The sequence below is a fragment of the Mustela nigripes genome, chromosome 2, assembly GCF_022355385.1.
Source record: "Mustela nigripes isolate SB6536 chromosome 2, MUSNIG.SB6536, whole genome shotgun sequence".
In the NCBI taxonomy this organism is placed as follows: domain Eukaryota; kingdom Metazoa; phylum Chordata; class Mammalia; order Carnivora; family Mustelidae; genus Mustela; species Mustela nigripes.
The window spans coordinates 137,209,882-137,227,299 of NC_081558.1; the positions used below are offsets into that span (position 1 = coordinate 137,209,882).

At 38.2% G+C, this 17,418-nt stretch overlaps 1 protein-coding gene across 6 annotated transcripts in view; it reads left to right on the top strand.

The window, feature by feature from the left end:
* VEPH1 (ventricular zone expressed PH domain containing 1) overlaps nucleotides 1-15,986 on the top strand; it is a 250,115-nt gene extending 234,129 nt beyond the window's left edge. For 3 of the 6 annotated variants that reach the window (XM_059391666.1, XM_059391667.1, XM_059391668.1), the window contains exons 13-14: nucleotides 5,353-5,489; nucleotides 9,864-11,504. In XM_059391666.1, the coding sequence (XP_059247649.1) occupies nucleotides 5,353-5,489; nucleotides 9,864-10,100 (374 nt within the window). In that variant the 3' untranslated portion in view covers nucleotides 10,101-11,504. Of the gene's footprint in view, nucleotides 1-5,352; nucleotides 5,490-5,675; nucleotides 6,019-9,863; nucleotides 11,507-15,648 lie in introns of those variants that run through there. The other 3 variants (XM_059391671.1, XM_059391670.1, XM_059391669.1) reach the window with 3 other exon arrangements.
* Nucleotides 15,987-17,418: the final 1,432 nt, after the last annotated feature.

Genomic DNA, 17,418 nt, shown 5'->3' on the forward strand with positions numbered 1-17,418 from the left:
AGGTTTCCCTCTGAGTCCTAACTGTTCTCTCCCATCTCTTCTTCACACAGAGGCATGTTATGCCTTCCCACGCTTCCTGACCCCAGAGTACTATGGTGCTTTTCCTACACCTTGCTCACATCTGTGTAAATAGTCCCTTCATTAACTCCCCTCAATTACCCAGCTTGAGGTGTCCTCTGTTTTCTGCTGAGACTCTCTGTGATACATAAATGATCCCATCTGGGGCCCAGGGGGGCTTCATGCCTGCGCTGGCTCGACCTTCATAGGCTCTAGGCTCCTGCTTAGTCCTTAAGAAAAGCAAAGTCCATTCTAATGAGTCTTCAAAAAGACCTGCAATTAAATTCCAATATGACCTCACCATGACAGTTTGTTACCCAGTCTCTTTCCTGGATCTTACACCTAGAAAATCTTGCATTGCCTTCACACTCTCCGCCCCCCTCCACCCATGGCTTTGTCCAAGAGCAACTGCTTTATGAAGTTTCTTCCGAGTTCATGGATCCTTCCATATTCTTTAGGTTCTTTTCTTTTCATGTTCTCTCTCTTACACATCCCTCTTGTACTTCAGCCCTTCTCTGCCCTTTTCCTAAATACCCTTTTTCCTTCCCTAGTACAGGCCCAGCTACCATGTCACCTCCTCCCAGCCAGAAGTAGAATTTCCTTTCTTTGAGTGTCATGGTGCTTGGCTTTTCCTTCTTCAGTGGCACTTGCCAAATTCCATATTGAGCTGTATAATTTGTAAAATGCTTTACCTCCCCTACAAGATGATAAATCTAAGAACTCTGAACCTGGCATTTTAACTCCCCCAGATCTAGATCTAAACATAGTGCCTTACAGCTTATCTGTGGTCAAAAGTGCAGTGGGATGGCTGGGTGGTTGACGGATGAACAGAGGACTATTCTTTATTGCTTTGCTCTTCTTGCCATGGGGTTCCTCAGGCTTAATGTCTCTGTCTGGTATTACTTCGCTATGACTCACCACCTTCATGCTGAGTAAGACCAATCCCTTCAAAATTCATTTTTTAGCAGCATAAATATCTTCAACTCTTGCTGCACAAAAGAAATACAATTAATGTATACACATCTGTGTTGACACTCAGAAAGACTTTTAAGTTGATAAATACAGTAACAGTTTGGGCTCCAATTGCTCAAGGTAATTCAGTTTAGTATTCCATAGCTTTTCAGCCAACTGACAAAGAGAAGAACAGATCCAGGTTGGTAGAGAATACTTAGTCAAATTGTTGCACTTTAAATAAATTAATGAATTAATTGGCAAGAGAGAAAATATTTATTTATCCTGCATATGTTATGTGCGAACAAGAAAGTTTCAGACACATGATCATTCTCACAGTCTCGTCCCATGTGTTATTTTTGAAATAGAATATGATCATCCCTAGAAAGAATTGGTTCCCTGTTTTGATCATGAAGACAGTGTTTCATGAGAATTATTGCTTACAAGGACATGATATGGGCAATAGACCTATTAAAATGACACATGGCATCTTTTGCCTATGTTAGATATAATTGAAAAAAAAATTAAGACATGGGATAGTAAGTGAAAAATTTTAACCCTTTTTGTTTTTTGCCTTTTGAAACTATTTTTTTAATTAATCCTAAAGCTACAAATAGCTTGGTTTTTATAAAATTATCTGAAGCTGACTCTGATGCCTAAATTGGGCCCTCACAGGAAGCTTCTTTAAAGTTCTGCTAGCATTCCCTTCCTACAAGCTTTTCCATGGACTTTTCCCCCGGGGTAATTTTGGCGGGGCCCTACAGTGAAAAGCCTCTGTTTAGAAGCATTTCTCAACAGTCCTTCATCCTTTTGTGCTCCAGTAAGCCTATCATTTTGTCTTGAGTCTGTCATGGTCATTATGGTCACATAGTCATTATGTATGTCTGCGGGTATGGTATCCTATCCACTCTGTGTTTTCAAGCAATTCCTTCAACTATTTTCCCAAGTGTTCCTTGCAAACTTCTGTCACATACTCTTGGGGTACAACACTTGTAAAGCCTTTTTTTTTTTTTTTAAGAGAAAGAGATCAAGTGAGCCTGTGGGCAAGTGGGGGAGGGGCAGAGGGAAAGGGAGAGAGAGAGAGACTCTTAAGCAGGCTCCACACACAGTGCATGCAGTCCCAATGTGGGGCTGGATCTCACGACCCTGAGATCTTGACCTGAGCTGAAATTAAGTCGGATGCTTAATCAACTGAGCCACTCAGGCACCCAAGTGCAACGTTTGGATCTGCCTTGAGGAGAAATATTTGAAGCTAATACCCTATGTCAGATCCAGAAGGCTCCATGAGCATAAATATTACTTAAATCAACCATGATTTCTTTTTTTTTAATTTCTTTTTTTTTAAAGATTTTATTTATTTATTTGACAGAGAGAGATTACAAGTAGACAGAGAAGCAGGCAGAGAGAGAGGAAGGGAAGCAGGCTCCCTGCTGAGCAGAGAGCCCGATGCGGGACTCAATCCCAGGACCCTGAGATCATGACCTGAGCCGAAGGCAGCGGCTCAACCCACTGAGCCACTCAGGTGCCCCCCTAATTTCTTTTTTTTTTTAATTTGACAGACAGAGATCATAAGTAGGCAGAGAGGCAGGCAGAGAGAGGGGAAGGGAAGCAGGCTCCCTGCTGAGCAGAAAGCCCAATGCAGGGCTTGATCCCAGGACCCCGGGATCACAACCCAAGCCGAAGGCAGAGGCTTTAACCCACTGAGCCAGCCAGGTGCTTTATCCAAGGTAACTGCAGAGTGTAGAGACCGCACAAAGGAAGCAAGCATCATGTTTATGGGACAATTAAATTTGCAAAGAGCATATGATCTTTAATACTTTAAATCAGATAATTCCTAAGTAAAGCAAAGCAGAAATAATTTTCTTTTTTTTTTAAGATTTTATTTATTTATTTGAGAGAGAGAGAGAACACAAGTGGGGTGAAAGGCAGAGGGAAAAGCAGACTCCCCACTGAGAAGGGAACCTGATGCAGGACCTGATCCCAGAATCCTGGGATCATGACCTGAGAGCTAAAGGTAGACATCTAACTGACTGAGCCACCCAGGAATCCCTGAAATCATTTTCTTGATATTGATAGTCAATAATTCTTGAGTTCTTGGTTTCCCTATACTCTGCTATGCACAATACAGGTCGTCATGAAGCTTCTTATAAGATGGGAGACACTTCTCAATGCTAAAGTCTCATATTGAAGATCCTTTCAAATGTCCAGGCTCTTTCCTGACCACCTATGTGAGTGTGCACTAATCCCCAGGTCACCCCCTACTTTATTTTCATCATAGTCCTATCACTATCTAAAATATATTTGATAGTATTTTCAGTTTTTAGCTTTAATTTGAGATTGACAAAAGAATATCCGATTGAATGGGGGTGGGGAATGTCAAACTTGCCTTAGTAAAACTTTGTGAAAACTATACATTTCATACATTTCATCATTCTTATCCTGAAAATCCTGTCAAGGTGAATAAATCCTCCTTGTCTAAAGTAGTTATGAGACCTATGTTAGAAAAGAGAAATGGTAGGTTAGGGAGAATAGGTTGTGTTTGTATGGTCAAATAGGCATATTTGATGAAATATAAATTTCCAAATGATGAAACACATTTTATTACTTTCAAAGTGCTATGAAAATTGAACATAATATATGTAAGTATATATTGTTATAATCTCTAGAAATCAGATGCTTACTTATAAATTTGGGGAGTGAATCTTTTATTTTATTTTATTTCATTTTTTCAGTGTTCCAAGATTCATTGTTTATACACCACACCCAGTGCTTCATGCATTATGTGCCCTCCTCAATAACCACCACCAGGCTCACTCAACCCCCCCACCCCACCCCAAACCCTCAGTTTGTTTCTCAGAATCCAGTCTCTCATGCTTTGTCACCCCCTCTGATTTCCCCCAATTCACTTTTTCTTTCTTTCTCTTAATGTCCTCCGTGTTATTCTTTATGTTCCACAAGTAAGTGAAACCATATGGTAATTGACTCTCTCTGCCTGACTTATTTCACTCAGCATAATCTCCTCCAGTCCCGTCCATGTTGATACAAAAGTTGGGAATTCATCCTTTCTAATGGAGGCATAATACTACATTGTATATATGGACCATATCTTCTTGATCCATTCATCTGCTGAAGGGCATCTTGGCCCTTTCCACAGTTTGGCGACTGTGGCCATTGCTGCTATGAACATTGAGGTACAGATGGCCCTTCTTTCACTACATCTGTATCTCTGGGGTATATACCCAGTAGTGCAATTGCAGGGCCATAGGGTAGCTCTATTTTTAATTTCTTGAGGAATCTCCACACCGTTTTCCAAAGTGGCTGCACCAACTTGCATTTCCACCAAGTGTAAGAGGTTTCCCTTTGTCCACATCCTGGAGAGTGAATCTTATGTAGTTGACAAAATGAATGAAATTCTTCAGTTCAACATTGTAACTTCTGATTCTTGACATTGTAGTAGATCTTCTAATTTGATGATTATGTGCAATTCTATACACTCTACTTCACTGTAAAATTAACCTTTTCACATAAAAAATACTTACAGATTCCCTGTATTTTCCAGGTAGCATATTAATGGCCTGGTGATATATCAGTTAACAAAGCAAAGGCTCTCATGGAGCTTTCAGTTCAATGGGAAAGAGAGACCTGAATCAGATAAACACCAAGAACAGTCTACCAGTGATGCTTGATGTAAAAGAAATAGACCAGAGGCTGTGAGAACATATGGCAGGTGAATCCACTCTGGCCTGAGTTTGGGGAAATTCCCCCCAAAGAAGCAATATTTGAGTTGACTCATGGAATCATTAGTTGTTGGTTGGGCAGAGATGGACATATGCAGAAAGGAGAGGGTGTATGTGTGTTCCAGAGTGGAAATACCATGTTCAGAAGAGTTACATTTGCCCTTGCAACTTTGTGTCTTCAGGAAAAACACATCTTTGGAGACACTGCTTGGGCTTTTGCTGCCCAATAGCTAAATGTACTTGGTTTGGGATTAGTTATAAAGTGTGCTTCTAAGCAGTTCATGTGAACAGAATTTCATGAAATAAGAGTGAAGAAGCACAGAAAGCTGGATATTAGAATATGCCTTAAAAACTGCTAACCAGATGCTCTTTTTGTGAACATATTCCTCTTGAAAATCTCAATGAGGGCTTTCTACAGGATCCCATTGTCATATCTAAATTGTTCATTCCTTTAGGGACAAAGGGGGAAAGGTTAACCAAATTCATAATTTATTAGTGCACTTTCCAAATATGCTTACTGGATTCTGGTTCATTGTACAACTCTGACTTTTGATCACTTGCCAAATAAATAATGGGAAATTAAAGATCATTCTCTTACCTTCAACAGTTGTAAATCAAGATGGCCAACCTCTTATAGAAGGAAAACTTAAAGAGAAGCAAGTCAGATGGAAGTTTATCAAAAGGTGGAAAACTCGTTATTTTACACTGGCTGGAAATCAACTTCTGTTTCAAAAAGGAAAGTCTGTAAGTTTCCCCTGTCTTTTACACTTTTATTTTTAAGGTCTTGATCTCCACCAACCAGCTAGGGATTTTGTCCTGAGTTAATACACCAATAATTTGTCCTTTTCCATTTATAATTTTACAGTGTCTTTTTTTTTTTTTTTTTGCATACATCCCTTGGACTGTCTGTTCTGTTCTGTCCTACCTTAGATGATCCACTGTCTCTCTTCAGTTTGTTATGGAAGATCTTTTTAAGAGTTGGCTTAAGTTTTGAAGATGAACGCCAAAGGACTACCCAGTGAGCTTGGCTTGAACAGTGTTTCCTTATAGATCACCTCCATAAATTAATAGCTTATGATATTGACCCTGACTCCCTTTATAATTAAAGGTTATATTTGGAAGCAGGGACACAGGGAAGAAGGACAGAAGACTGGAAAAAAGAAACAAAGGATGATTTATAATAAGTACCTTTTGTAGTCAACTAAGTTCAGTTCTGGTTAGGGAAAACCATTATCATCTTTCAGTCACTTAATACTCAGTTAACAAATATAAAAGGGTCCTAAAAAGAATTAATAAATATTCTTTTAATATAATATTCAATCTGAGCTAGGATGCTCAGTAAATATCTATACTCTGAATTTTCAGTGGGAAACTTCTGAAATAGCATTTCATTCCAATCAGCAATGCAGAGTTATTCCCTTCTTTTCAAGTCAGCTTTATCTATCATTAAATTCTATTAATTCAGGATCAGGGAGAAAGAAATGTGGACCTACTTCTTGGGTATTTTGAATATAATAATAATAGCTTATCACATGCCACCCTGGATTGTCTTAAAGAATCCTCAAAACAGTCCTTTAAGGTTAACACTACTGTTATTGCCATGTTCCAGATGGGTAAATCTGGGGTGCCTTTCCCTCCCTCTCTCCTTCCTTGCTAGCAGATGGAAGCATATTCCTCTGGGCTAGGTGATCCTCGTGGCCTTCTGCACAGTGCACAGGCCCTGAGAGCCTGGGCCCCAGGATGGGCAGGCACCAGGTTAGGTCTGATGCCAAGAAAGCCTTGTGCAACCAGACTTTAGCAATGTAGGCACTTTCAGTCTTTATCTCACTGCCAGGCAAACCAGGAAGGGCAAGATCCTGGCCTTTGGATTTCTGTCTTATCCCACTCTTACAGATATCATTTGAACCCCAAAATCAGAGTGATGGGGAAAACATGAGCATATGTACACATGGTCATCCACTCCTGTGCAAAGATGCCCAGAGAACACGCATACAACACCTAGCTGATGCCTTTATATCCATCATTCCCCATTCGTGGCATTTGGGACCCAGGGTCTGTCAGTCATTACCAGGAGTTGGCCTTTGTCCTAATCAAAGATATCTGGGAAATACAAAGGAGCTTAAGGCTCTGACAAGTTCTGCAGGAAAGAACCCACTTAATTTTGTTTCACTACTGTATCTCAAACTTGTTCCACCACATGGTACTTTTACATCATGTAACATCAGACCCAGTCCCACTCCCTTCCCCTTGTGAGAGAGACAGAGGAACAGAGACTCTGACTGGCTTGACAAATGAGTCAGTAAGGTAAAAAGAGGTAAAACTGGAGTCAGGTACAAGGCAGTGTGACATCAAAGCTTGCTGTTAAATGAGTGCACTGTCCCTCTTCTTATGAACACTGAAAATACAGAGCCAGTGGCAAACCAAACTGTGTTTGAATTAATTAATGAAAGATTTTAAATTATTTAAAAATTGTGATTCACTGAGAATATGGGCACTATATCTTTAGAGTGCTCATTATAAAATTTATTTGAACTTTTTGCTCAACAGGAATAAAGTATGGTGTATCTCAATTATGACAAATTTTTCTGACCATTTTTTAAATTAATAAAACTTAATGTTAACTTTTTGAGTGAAAAAAAAAAAAAAAGCCCTAAGCTCATGCTACTTTCTTCATCTGTGTGTATTATTAAATATACAGATGGACTTTTCTGTGGCTGAAGATCTTTTTGAAAGGGAAGTATAATGGTATTCTCAATTCAGACAGTTATTGGAGGTTTAAAGAAACTTTTCTTAGCATAGCTCCACATTGAAGTATTTTTAATGTGTTTAAAGTGACTGTCTGAATTTCCCGTTTTTACTAAAGAAATCAGAAATAGAAGTTAAGATGTAGTGATTTCTCCTATCCCTTGAGATGGAGCAGAGTTAGTGCATAAGAATATTTTTCCTGAACTCAAATAATGATCTTTAAACATCTTGATTCAGAGCTTTTTAATAAAACTTAGAGAATAAGCTATTTTACAATTGGCTAACTTGTTTGACATCTTTATAGGGAAATAATGGTTTGACATTTCAGAAATCTGACAGCACATGTGGCTCAAATATTGAGAAATAATATAATGTACTATAAGGACCACAACAAATTTCCTCTCATCCCCAGGGACACAGTAACCTAGCAGAGGCCAACAGTCCAGCTGAAGCTTCAGGCCCATAATAAGGAACCTTTCTTATAAATGAGAAAAATGGTAAAATGTGCATTTTTAATAAGGACTGAAAGACAATAGCGTTATTTTTTACTTTTGCATTCTTAAAGTCTTGATCTCCACCAACCAGCTAGGCAATGGTGCCCTTTGACTTCCTGTCCATTTCTCTTGGGTAATTCACTGTCTCTCTTTAGAGAACTATGACAACTTTTTGTTTTCTTGATCAGTTCCTCCATGTATCAATTTCTATTCTATAAACTAATTCAAAGAAATACAGCTTTATTGCTGTCAGATATTTACCATAAACCAAATTAAGCTAACAAAGTATTATCTAGCACAGGCATCTTCAAACTTTATTCTGTCTATTCCCTAAAAGAATCTTGAAAATCTGTGTAATACCTTGCCACATTTTAAGTTTATCATAAATTTAAACAGTTGCACAAACTGTAATTTCTGTTAAATTGAAAATACTATTATTTTGAAATAAAAAGTTCACACCTGTCCTTTAAGTATAACCATAGGAAAAAGGCAATTCACGCCTAACACCATCCATTAAAAAAATACATAAATTAGTTCATCTTTTTTTATTATGTTCAATTAGCCAGCATATAGTACACCATTCATTTTTGATGTAGTGTTCAACGATTCATTATTGAGTATAACTCCCAGTGCTCATCACAACATCTGCCCTCTTTAATAACCATCGCAATGCTTACATGGTATCATTTTTCTTTGAAATCATATTGTTTTCTACCTAACCCACAGTATTTTATCCTGATCATCCAATTATTTTTCACTGCAATGAAACTATGTATATAAATTGAAATTTAATTATTTTAATAATTTGTGACTATCAATCTCTAAATGTTAAGATTTTTCATTATTATAATCTTAAAATTAATTATAATTTTAATTTATAGTCATAAGTATAACACCAAATGCAATAAATAGTTACTAAACATTAAAAAGGGAAATGCTATTGGAAATGCACCTCTTGATATAGTAGCTGGGGAGTGATTGTGTTTTGTTTGAAGGATACTTCCTTAGCATCAATATTTTGCGTTGATCTTTCCAGTTCTTTGATCCTCCAGAGATTTTTCCAAGTTGGACGATACATCATGGTAAATTTGGGATGAGTGAGAAGGTTGCCTTTCCATTGCAGAATGAAAGGGGAGTGAGTTGTACAGGGTGCATGAGAAAGGAGAGTTGGCCAGATCCTCAAGCACAGGCACGTCTTCCATATTCAGGGATGTTAAAGACATTTCTGTAAAGAAGTATTTGATCTTTTGAAACTACTCATACTAGCCCATTGGGATGACCCTCATGTTATAGTTGTGATCTGTAAGCCTCTGTTTTGATGCCAGAAAAATGTAAATCACTAAGTATTCTTTCACTTAATGTTTGCAGACAAATCATACTTCCAGAGCTCCAGTGTGTCTCAAAACAGTTTGATCTGCTTAAACATTAGGACCCTATTTATTCAATTAATACACCTTTCTCAGAAATAACACAAAGGAAAATTCAATTTCATACTTCCCAAGTTATTTCAGATTCTGAGTTAATAGTACTCCAATTGTACTATTGCATTTTGCTCTATTGATAGTGTTGATACCAATCAAACATGACTTAAAATCAAAGAAGTATGAATTAAACATTTTCCCAAATCCCACTAAATAATAATTTCTTATAAATTCGCCATCTTGTGCCAACTTAATATACTGTAACGTAGGACCAATTGCTCACTCCCTCCATTGTTCTAATGAATCACTCACTGAGGCCTTAGCATTCAAAATAACAAAGGCTAAGAACCAGTTGCAGTGAAAGGATTCTGATTTTCTTGGAAAATTCTCCAGCTGCCAGAGATCTTTTCATACTCTGGGAGCCAGCTCATGTTCTCTCCTTCCCATATGCATTTCAGAAAGATGATCCTGATGACTCCCCAATAGAACTCAGCAAAGTACAGAGTGTGAAAGTTGTGGCCAGGAAACGCAGGGACCGCTCCCTCCCTCGAGCTTTTGAAATCTTCACAGACAATAAAACCTATGTTTTCAAGGCCAAGGATGAGAAGAACGCAGAAGAGTGGCTCCAGTGCATCAATGTGGCAGTTGCCCAAGCAAAAGAGAGGGAAAGTAGAGAAGTAACCACATATCTGTAGGGATTTGCAAGCCGACCTCACACTGATTGCATACAATGGGCATTGCGCTATCATTGACCATGTTAAGAAAAAGAGATAAATTCACCAAGTCACATTGTGTTTTTCTAAGTACCAGTGGAATTGTTTTCCCTAAGAAGCAGGACCCAGAAGTGGTGAGATTCTTATGCATTTCATATTCTAATGGCGCCTGCATTAACTCTAGAACATCTGTGTGACCCTACAGGAAAAGGAGCTACAAATGGTATGGGGCAGAAAGGGGAGAGTTGGGGATCTAGGAGCCTCTGAAGATATGCCATTGTACGTTGTAAAAACACAACTCTATGAGATACCTGAAATACCTATCCTGAGGAAAGATTAAATACTTCTGATTAAAACCACAGTTTGCCAAAAGTATTAGAAGGGAAAAAAAAAAGCCCTATTGGGAAAAGTCAAAATTATCAACCCTAAGGGGAAACATAGAACTTATTTATAGACATATAATTGTGTTTTTTCTTTCTAATGCAAATAAGGCTAACACATGGTAAAATGGCCCTCAAGTGAAAAAAGTTATATAATTAAATGTCTTTCAGACATTTATCTGATTATTCCATTTAGATTCATATAATATAATCTAAAATGTAGGTTCTTGGATATATCTCTTGCCTAAAGCAGTAAGTGTAAGCTAGGATAGGCATAGAAAACCATTTTCACCATCTTCAAAATATGGGCCATTTCCATAAAAATTTGAGATGTTGAGGTTCTATACATTTTTTCTTTACATTCAATCTTTTAATATCTCAAAATTGCATTCAATGGTTTTCCCTTCACTCATATTTTTTAAAAAATTAAGCTGTGGCAGGCAGAATTATAGAATGATTCCCAATGGTCTACACTCTGACCCTCCCCTTGAATGTGGTAGAAATCATAACTTGCTTCTAACTAATAAATTATGAAAGAAAGAATAGAACAGTCTCCTCCATGATTATGTTACATTACACGGCAAGGGTGAAGAGATTTGTGGTTCTTAATTAGGTGACTTTGAACAAGTCAAAAGGATATGACCCTGGGTGGGGCTGACGTTATCAGATGAGACTTTTTAAAAAGAGTGAACAGGTCAGAGACTCTCTCTTCCACTGGCCTTGAATACGCAAACTACCACAAGTTCTACAGCTTCAAGGGAATGAATTTTGCCAAGAACCCGTGAACTTGGAAGAGGATCCCAGCCCCAGCCAACACCTTGATTGCAGCTTTGCGAAACCTGGACAGAGGACCCAGCTAAGGTGTGCTTGAATGTCTGACCTAGAGGAATCTTGAGATAATAAATACATGCAGTTGAAAGCTGCTGAGTGTGTGAAAATTTGTTCCATAGCAATAGATAGATAATTCATACAAACACTAACTTAGTATACATATAAAGGGTCATTTTTTTCTTTTAAAATTTGTTGACTATGTAGTCTAGGATAGAAATCTGGAAAAAAAAAAATCTAAGTAGTCAGTATTCTTAATTCTACCTTAACTCTACTACCAACTCCCTAGCACAGGAAATATATAAGAGGCCAAGTTTGAGGAGAGAAACATTTGGATTTTAATATGTAAAGTTTGAGGGTATTGTGAATCACAAAAGATATTACAAATTGGAAGCAGTTCTGAAGGTCAAGATTTTGCCTCACTGGATATATAGATGGTCACTAAATCTGTGGAACTAGCTGAAGTTACTCAGGGAGAATAAGACAAAAGAAGAAATAAGGGCTTCCTTGGGATACCCAACATTTAAACAATGGGCCACTGGATTGGCCAGTCAATGTTCAGAGATGTTATAAACCAAGGAAAACAATGTCACAAACCCCAAAAATAAGGTTTTGGGAAGAAGGGAGAGATTAACAATGTAAAATCCTAGAGTAATCACTTAAGATAAAGAATGACTTTTGCAGTTAGGAAGGAATTTGTATCATTGGTAGGAACAATTTCATCAGAGTGTTGAAGTAAAAGTCAAATTCCAGTGAGTTGAAGAGTCAATAGGAGGTTAGGGGTTTAAAGCAATAATTGGACAATATTTTCAAAAAGTTGGAGCTAAGATACAGAAAAGTGGTTTGTTGTTTGTTTTAAAAATGTATTGGACTTAAGGGGGAAGAATCTAACATACAGAAAGAAGGAAGAAAAATAACTTTACTTGAGCACAGTTTCTAGAAGTGATGGAAAAGGATTAAAATTCATGCCACACCAATTTATGGAACAGCTAGCACACAACAGTTACCATGTTTGTCCTGGAGATACAAAAATACCCAGGTCTTCCCATCAAAGAGTTTATAGGGCAGTGAAGGAGACAATCATAGACAACAAAAACTGAAATGCTAAGAGGCAAGTGCCTTGATAGAGGTTTGCCCAGGGGCCTGTGGAAATGCAGGAGGAGGCAACCCTATAATTGACTTTGAACTCAACACATGGGCACCCTCACTCTTCCTCAGAGCTGTTAGAGAAGGGTCGTGTCCTAAAGAACTAAGTGAGAAGGTCATGGGCAGATGAGGAGAAAATGGTCAGTTGAGAGGACCATGCTGCAAAAGCACAGGAGGGAAAGGGAACAAAATTTGGTCTGTTTGCAAAACAGCAAGTCCTTATGTAAGATTGGAATATAAGGGGACCATTGAGGAATGCTGCAGAATGATGCCAGAGAAGCCTATGGGGTCATAGCATAAAGGGCTGGGTTCTATGCTAAGGAATCTTAAGATGACGAAACACCATTAAAAGGTTTTAAGACTTGCATTTAGAGAAATAATTTTGATAGTGGTATAGAGACTGGATTGTAGGGATATAAAAAATTATATCAGGGAGATCATTTAGGAGGTTCTTGGAAGTGGTGAGGTCTACTAGCAGAGCAGATAGAGGAGAATGGAAATGCAGGAAAAATTTTGAAATAGTAAAACGGATTGGACACTGGTGGAAGGATGGAGCCTAGGTACAGGAATGGGAAGGAAAGTGTCTCTGATGATCCCTGGGTGCTTTCTTGGGAAACTTGATGTGAGGTGAGCCCAATTGTAAAATCAACTTTAGTGTATACATTTAGATCCATGATTCATCATGGACTGGAGAGACATCTCCAGTGATGAAGTCAGGCAGGAAAAGGCAAGAAGTTACAGTTGTAAATGAGTCTCTAAATATTATTTTGAAATCTAACAGCCCATTCTTAAGAATCTCTTGAGTAAACCTAGCTGTTAATTAGAAAAAACTGGTAACAGACAAATAGAATATCAAATAACACTGCATTAGTTATTAATAATTTAAATGCTAACAATGTGCTCAAACATTTTATAGCAGAGAAAATTACAATAACACTCAACCTGGTTGCATACCGATTCTGTTTTCACTGAATGCTTGTCCTAGGAAAGAAGAGAATGGTCCCACTAGCTCAATTTAGAAGAAATGAATTATCTTTGTTACTTGTTAACTTGTGATTTAATTAATCGGATACCTCTAGTTTAGAATGCAAATCGCAGAGCCTTTAAACCAAATCTAGAAAGAAAGAAATGTATGAAGTGTGAATAATGATCTTCCTGGTTTCATTCCACGAGGTAGTAGCAATTCCAAATGCAAGCAAATTCTCCTGGGTTTAGAATCAGACAAGAATCCCAGACTGGTCAGTTTCCCACTGATATTTCTGGCAATTCCATCCCTATTGCCAGCTAGCTTACCACAGACCGGCCTTTCCCAAGAGGGCCGCAGTTCCTGATTCTGATCTAAGAAGAAACCACTTTTTAAAACATGTTTAAACCTTTAAAAATGTTGGGATGAATACAATGACAATTATGGTTAGAAATTCAAGTGGTTTTCATTTTCATCTTATTTTGGTTCTTTTTTTCCCTCTCAGATAGCTGTGGAAACAAACGTTTATATATGAGACTCTCATCTGGTTATTTCTTGAGAACCTGGAGTTTGGTAAAAATAAATGTTCAATACTTTTCTAACATGAGTTTTCTGAAAAATCCTTGGCTGGTGATATTTAGAGACATTTTTTGGGTTGTCTCCAACTCACCTATTTTCTGTAGGCACTTTTGGATCTATTATTGTAACTTTATTCTCAGGCATAAATGAAGAGTACCCAGTTGAAAAACTACCTTTGAGAGATTTATGTTTAAATTTAAAGGTAAATTTATATTTACAAATTGCCTTTAGGAAACTATTGCACGATGATTTAAGAGAACATGTGAGGGGAATTTGAGGGGTATTTGACTGCAGAGAAGTCAAAGCCAAAAGGACCCTAGGCAAGATTTTAAATCTGAGGCTTAAAAGCCCAAGCCAGGATTTCCAGTCCCCAAATCTAAGTTTTTAGATGAACAACTAAGAAAAACCCAAAATTTCATCTTGTTCCTGAATAGCTCCAGTTTATAGGCCTCTTGGGACCATTCCTCCCCAAAGGTGCTTCTGAAGGACAGAGGAGTTGAGAAATCAGAGTGACCGTGAAGGCTAGAGAAGGTGTCACAGGCTCTGGTAATGGGCACATGAAGATTCAAGTCCTAGTTCTACCAAAACTAAATGACTAACCTGAGTAAATGACTCATCTCTTATCTCTAGGTTGAGCATAATGACGTTGATGGAGAAGAATTGATGCGAGGCTTAAATGTCAAGAAAAACATCCAGTAGAGAACCTTTAATTGAATAGGTACTTGATGGCACATTATTTCTTACAGAATAGCAAGGGAGAAAAAAAATCCTACAAATGAAATTATGATGCCATGTCTTAATAATAGTCTAATCAGTGGTGTTTTACTTCCAAATGTCTTTTACCTATTCTGAGAGTTTGGGCAGTTTCTTCTGACTTTGGGTACCTTGAGTGATGTGTGATAGGTCATTCTTTTGTATCTATTTCAGCAACAAAATGAAACTCAGCCTTCTCTACATGTTGATACCTTCCTTCATTGGGTAAAATATTTAGTGGCTGCATTGCAAGACATAGGGACCTGCTGTGATGGCTCTTTGGTTCCCACATATCACAATTCATTCCACTCTTTCTTTGCTTCCCTGTGTACCTGGTAACTTTTTGTTTCAAAGTCAAATCATATTATAATTTTTAGGACATACTAAACAGCAATTAATACATATAGTGTCGACCATACAGGTAACTCATTTGAAATGACAACACAAAGAACTGGGAACCAAGTTTGAATGACACCTGGTCACATTCATTCCTAGTAGATGACAATTGCCAAATGCCACTGAATATAAGACACCTCCCGGTTTCAGAACTGAAAGTATGGGAGAAAAAAATTTAAGTAAATGCGTGAAAGTAAGTATTAATTTAAGAGTTCTATGCGGATTTGATTCATAGTAATCAAAACTGTATGTAAACGTTTTTGTGAACAATAAAGCATATTGCATATATAAGAAACTTTTAAATCTTTTTAAATGGTTAAAATGCACCCAATGCATCCATTCTCAAAGGTATGGGATCAGCCATTTCTGTGAATGCTTACCCTCTGTATTACCAGGGTTCTCCTGAGAAGTAAAACCAACAGGATATATAGAGATAGATATATAAGAGGAGATTTATTGTAAGAATTGTCTCATGTTTTTACAGAGGGTAAGAAATCGCAATCTCTCATCTGCAAGCTGGTGACCCGGGGAGCCAGTGGTGTAATTCAGTCCAAGTTGAAAGGCCTGGGAACCAGGGAGGTGTTAGTCCTAGAGTTTGAAGTCCAGAGGCAGAAGAAGATGGACATCCAGCTCAAGAAGAGAGAAAGAATCCTCCCTTCCTTTGACATTTTGTTCCAATCAGACCCCCAATGGATTGGATGATGTCTACCCCCATTGGTGAGGGTGAATCTCTTTACTCAGTCTAATGATTCAAAATGCTGATGTCGTCCAAAAACATCCTCAGAGACACATCCAGAAATAATACTTTACCAGCTATCTGGACATCCCTTTGGATAAAATTAACCATCATACACTCTACTTTGATGGAAAAAAAAGATGGTTAATATCCACACACAAGCCATTTCTCAATGCCTCTGTATCTGCCTTTCCATGTTCTCCTTTATGCAAATTTCCTTTTATTGGCAGGGAAGCTAATAGGGAATGGGCCAAGGTGGCAGGAGTGAGGGTGAGAGCACTGGTGTGTCTTTTACCCATTGTCACAAATTGGAGAGCCTGGAGGTGAAATTAGGATGGTGTCTAAGAAGAAATTCCAGACCACGTAGGAGAATTTCCAGAAGAGGCCCTCAAGGTCAACCACACCAGAGACAAAATGAGGGAGGCAGGGCCTCAAGCCAAGTTGGATGCTGGGGAACCAGGGAAGAGTAGAGGGAGCACAGGGCAGAGCAGATGGAAATGATGAAGTCTGTAGGACATTTAACAGAGCACGCTAATTCCCAGGGCTGCCTGTTCTTGGGTACTTGCCCAGGCGAGGAGGGTTCTCTTCAATGTACTTTTGAGACCTCCCCATTTGTGTTTTTCTATTACCAGGTTATTTAAGGCCCTATAGCCATATACTTGGCAGAACAGGTGACTAGCTCCCCCAGAGGCCTTAGAGAGCTTGGGTTGCACCATGAGATTCTAGCCTTGCAGAGCACTTTGCATATGGACATTCTTCTCATTCTATACCCCCAACCCAGCACATATTGAACTTGTCTACTTCAAAGAAAAACTTTCTGAGGATATGGAGAGGGGGAGATGGAAATCCTAGAACTTTCTTAAGCATTTTTGTGTAAGATGATAATCAGACATATTGTGTTTACATGGTTCTTTATGGCTTTGTGGGCAAACCTTTTTAGAATCTTGCATCCAATAGAAAGAAAATGCATTTCCTCTTTCAATCAATAAAATAATTAGAATTCACTTTGGTACTGAGAACCTGGAAGAGTTACAAAGAAGTCAAATAATGTAAAAATAGAAAATATTCATACAAGTAGCAGACTCATTTGTTCATTAGAATAACAGTGCTCCTGAAGATCTCACTGGAAACTAAGGAGGATGGGGTGGTAATAACAGTGACTTCTCATTTTTCCCTTTTGAATTCCTCTTTGCCTTGTTTTGTTCTTTGACCATTAGTCTACTCACGTCAGTAATGTCCACAGTACACTTTGATACACATGTACACACGTATATTCTTTTACACTGGTGTGATGACAATAACACAATGGTTTTCATGCATGCATTATAGAGATCAATCTTATTTCATTATCTCAAATTTCTTTCTCTCTTTCTCTCTCTCTGTCTCTGTTTATCTGTCTAGGCTGGGATTTCATGTCATCAGAAGACCTTTATGTGAGTTCCACTGTTTTCTGGGCAGAGATTCACTTCTACACACCAGATTTCCTCTGGGAGTATTCTGTTCCCTTTTAATTCTGAA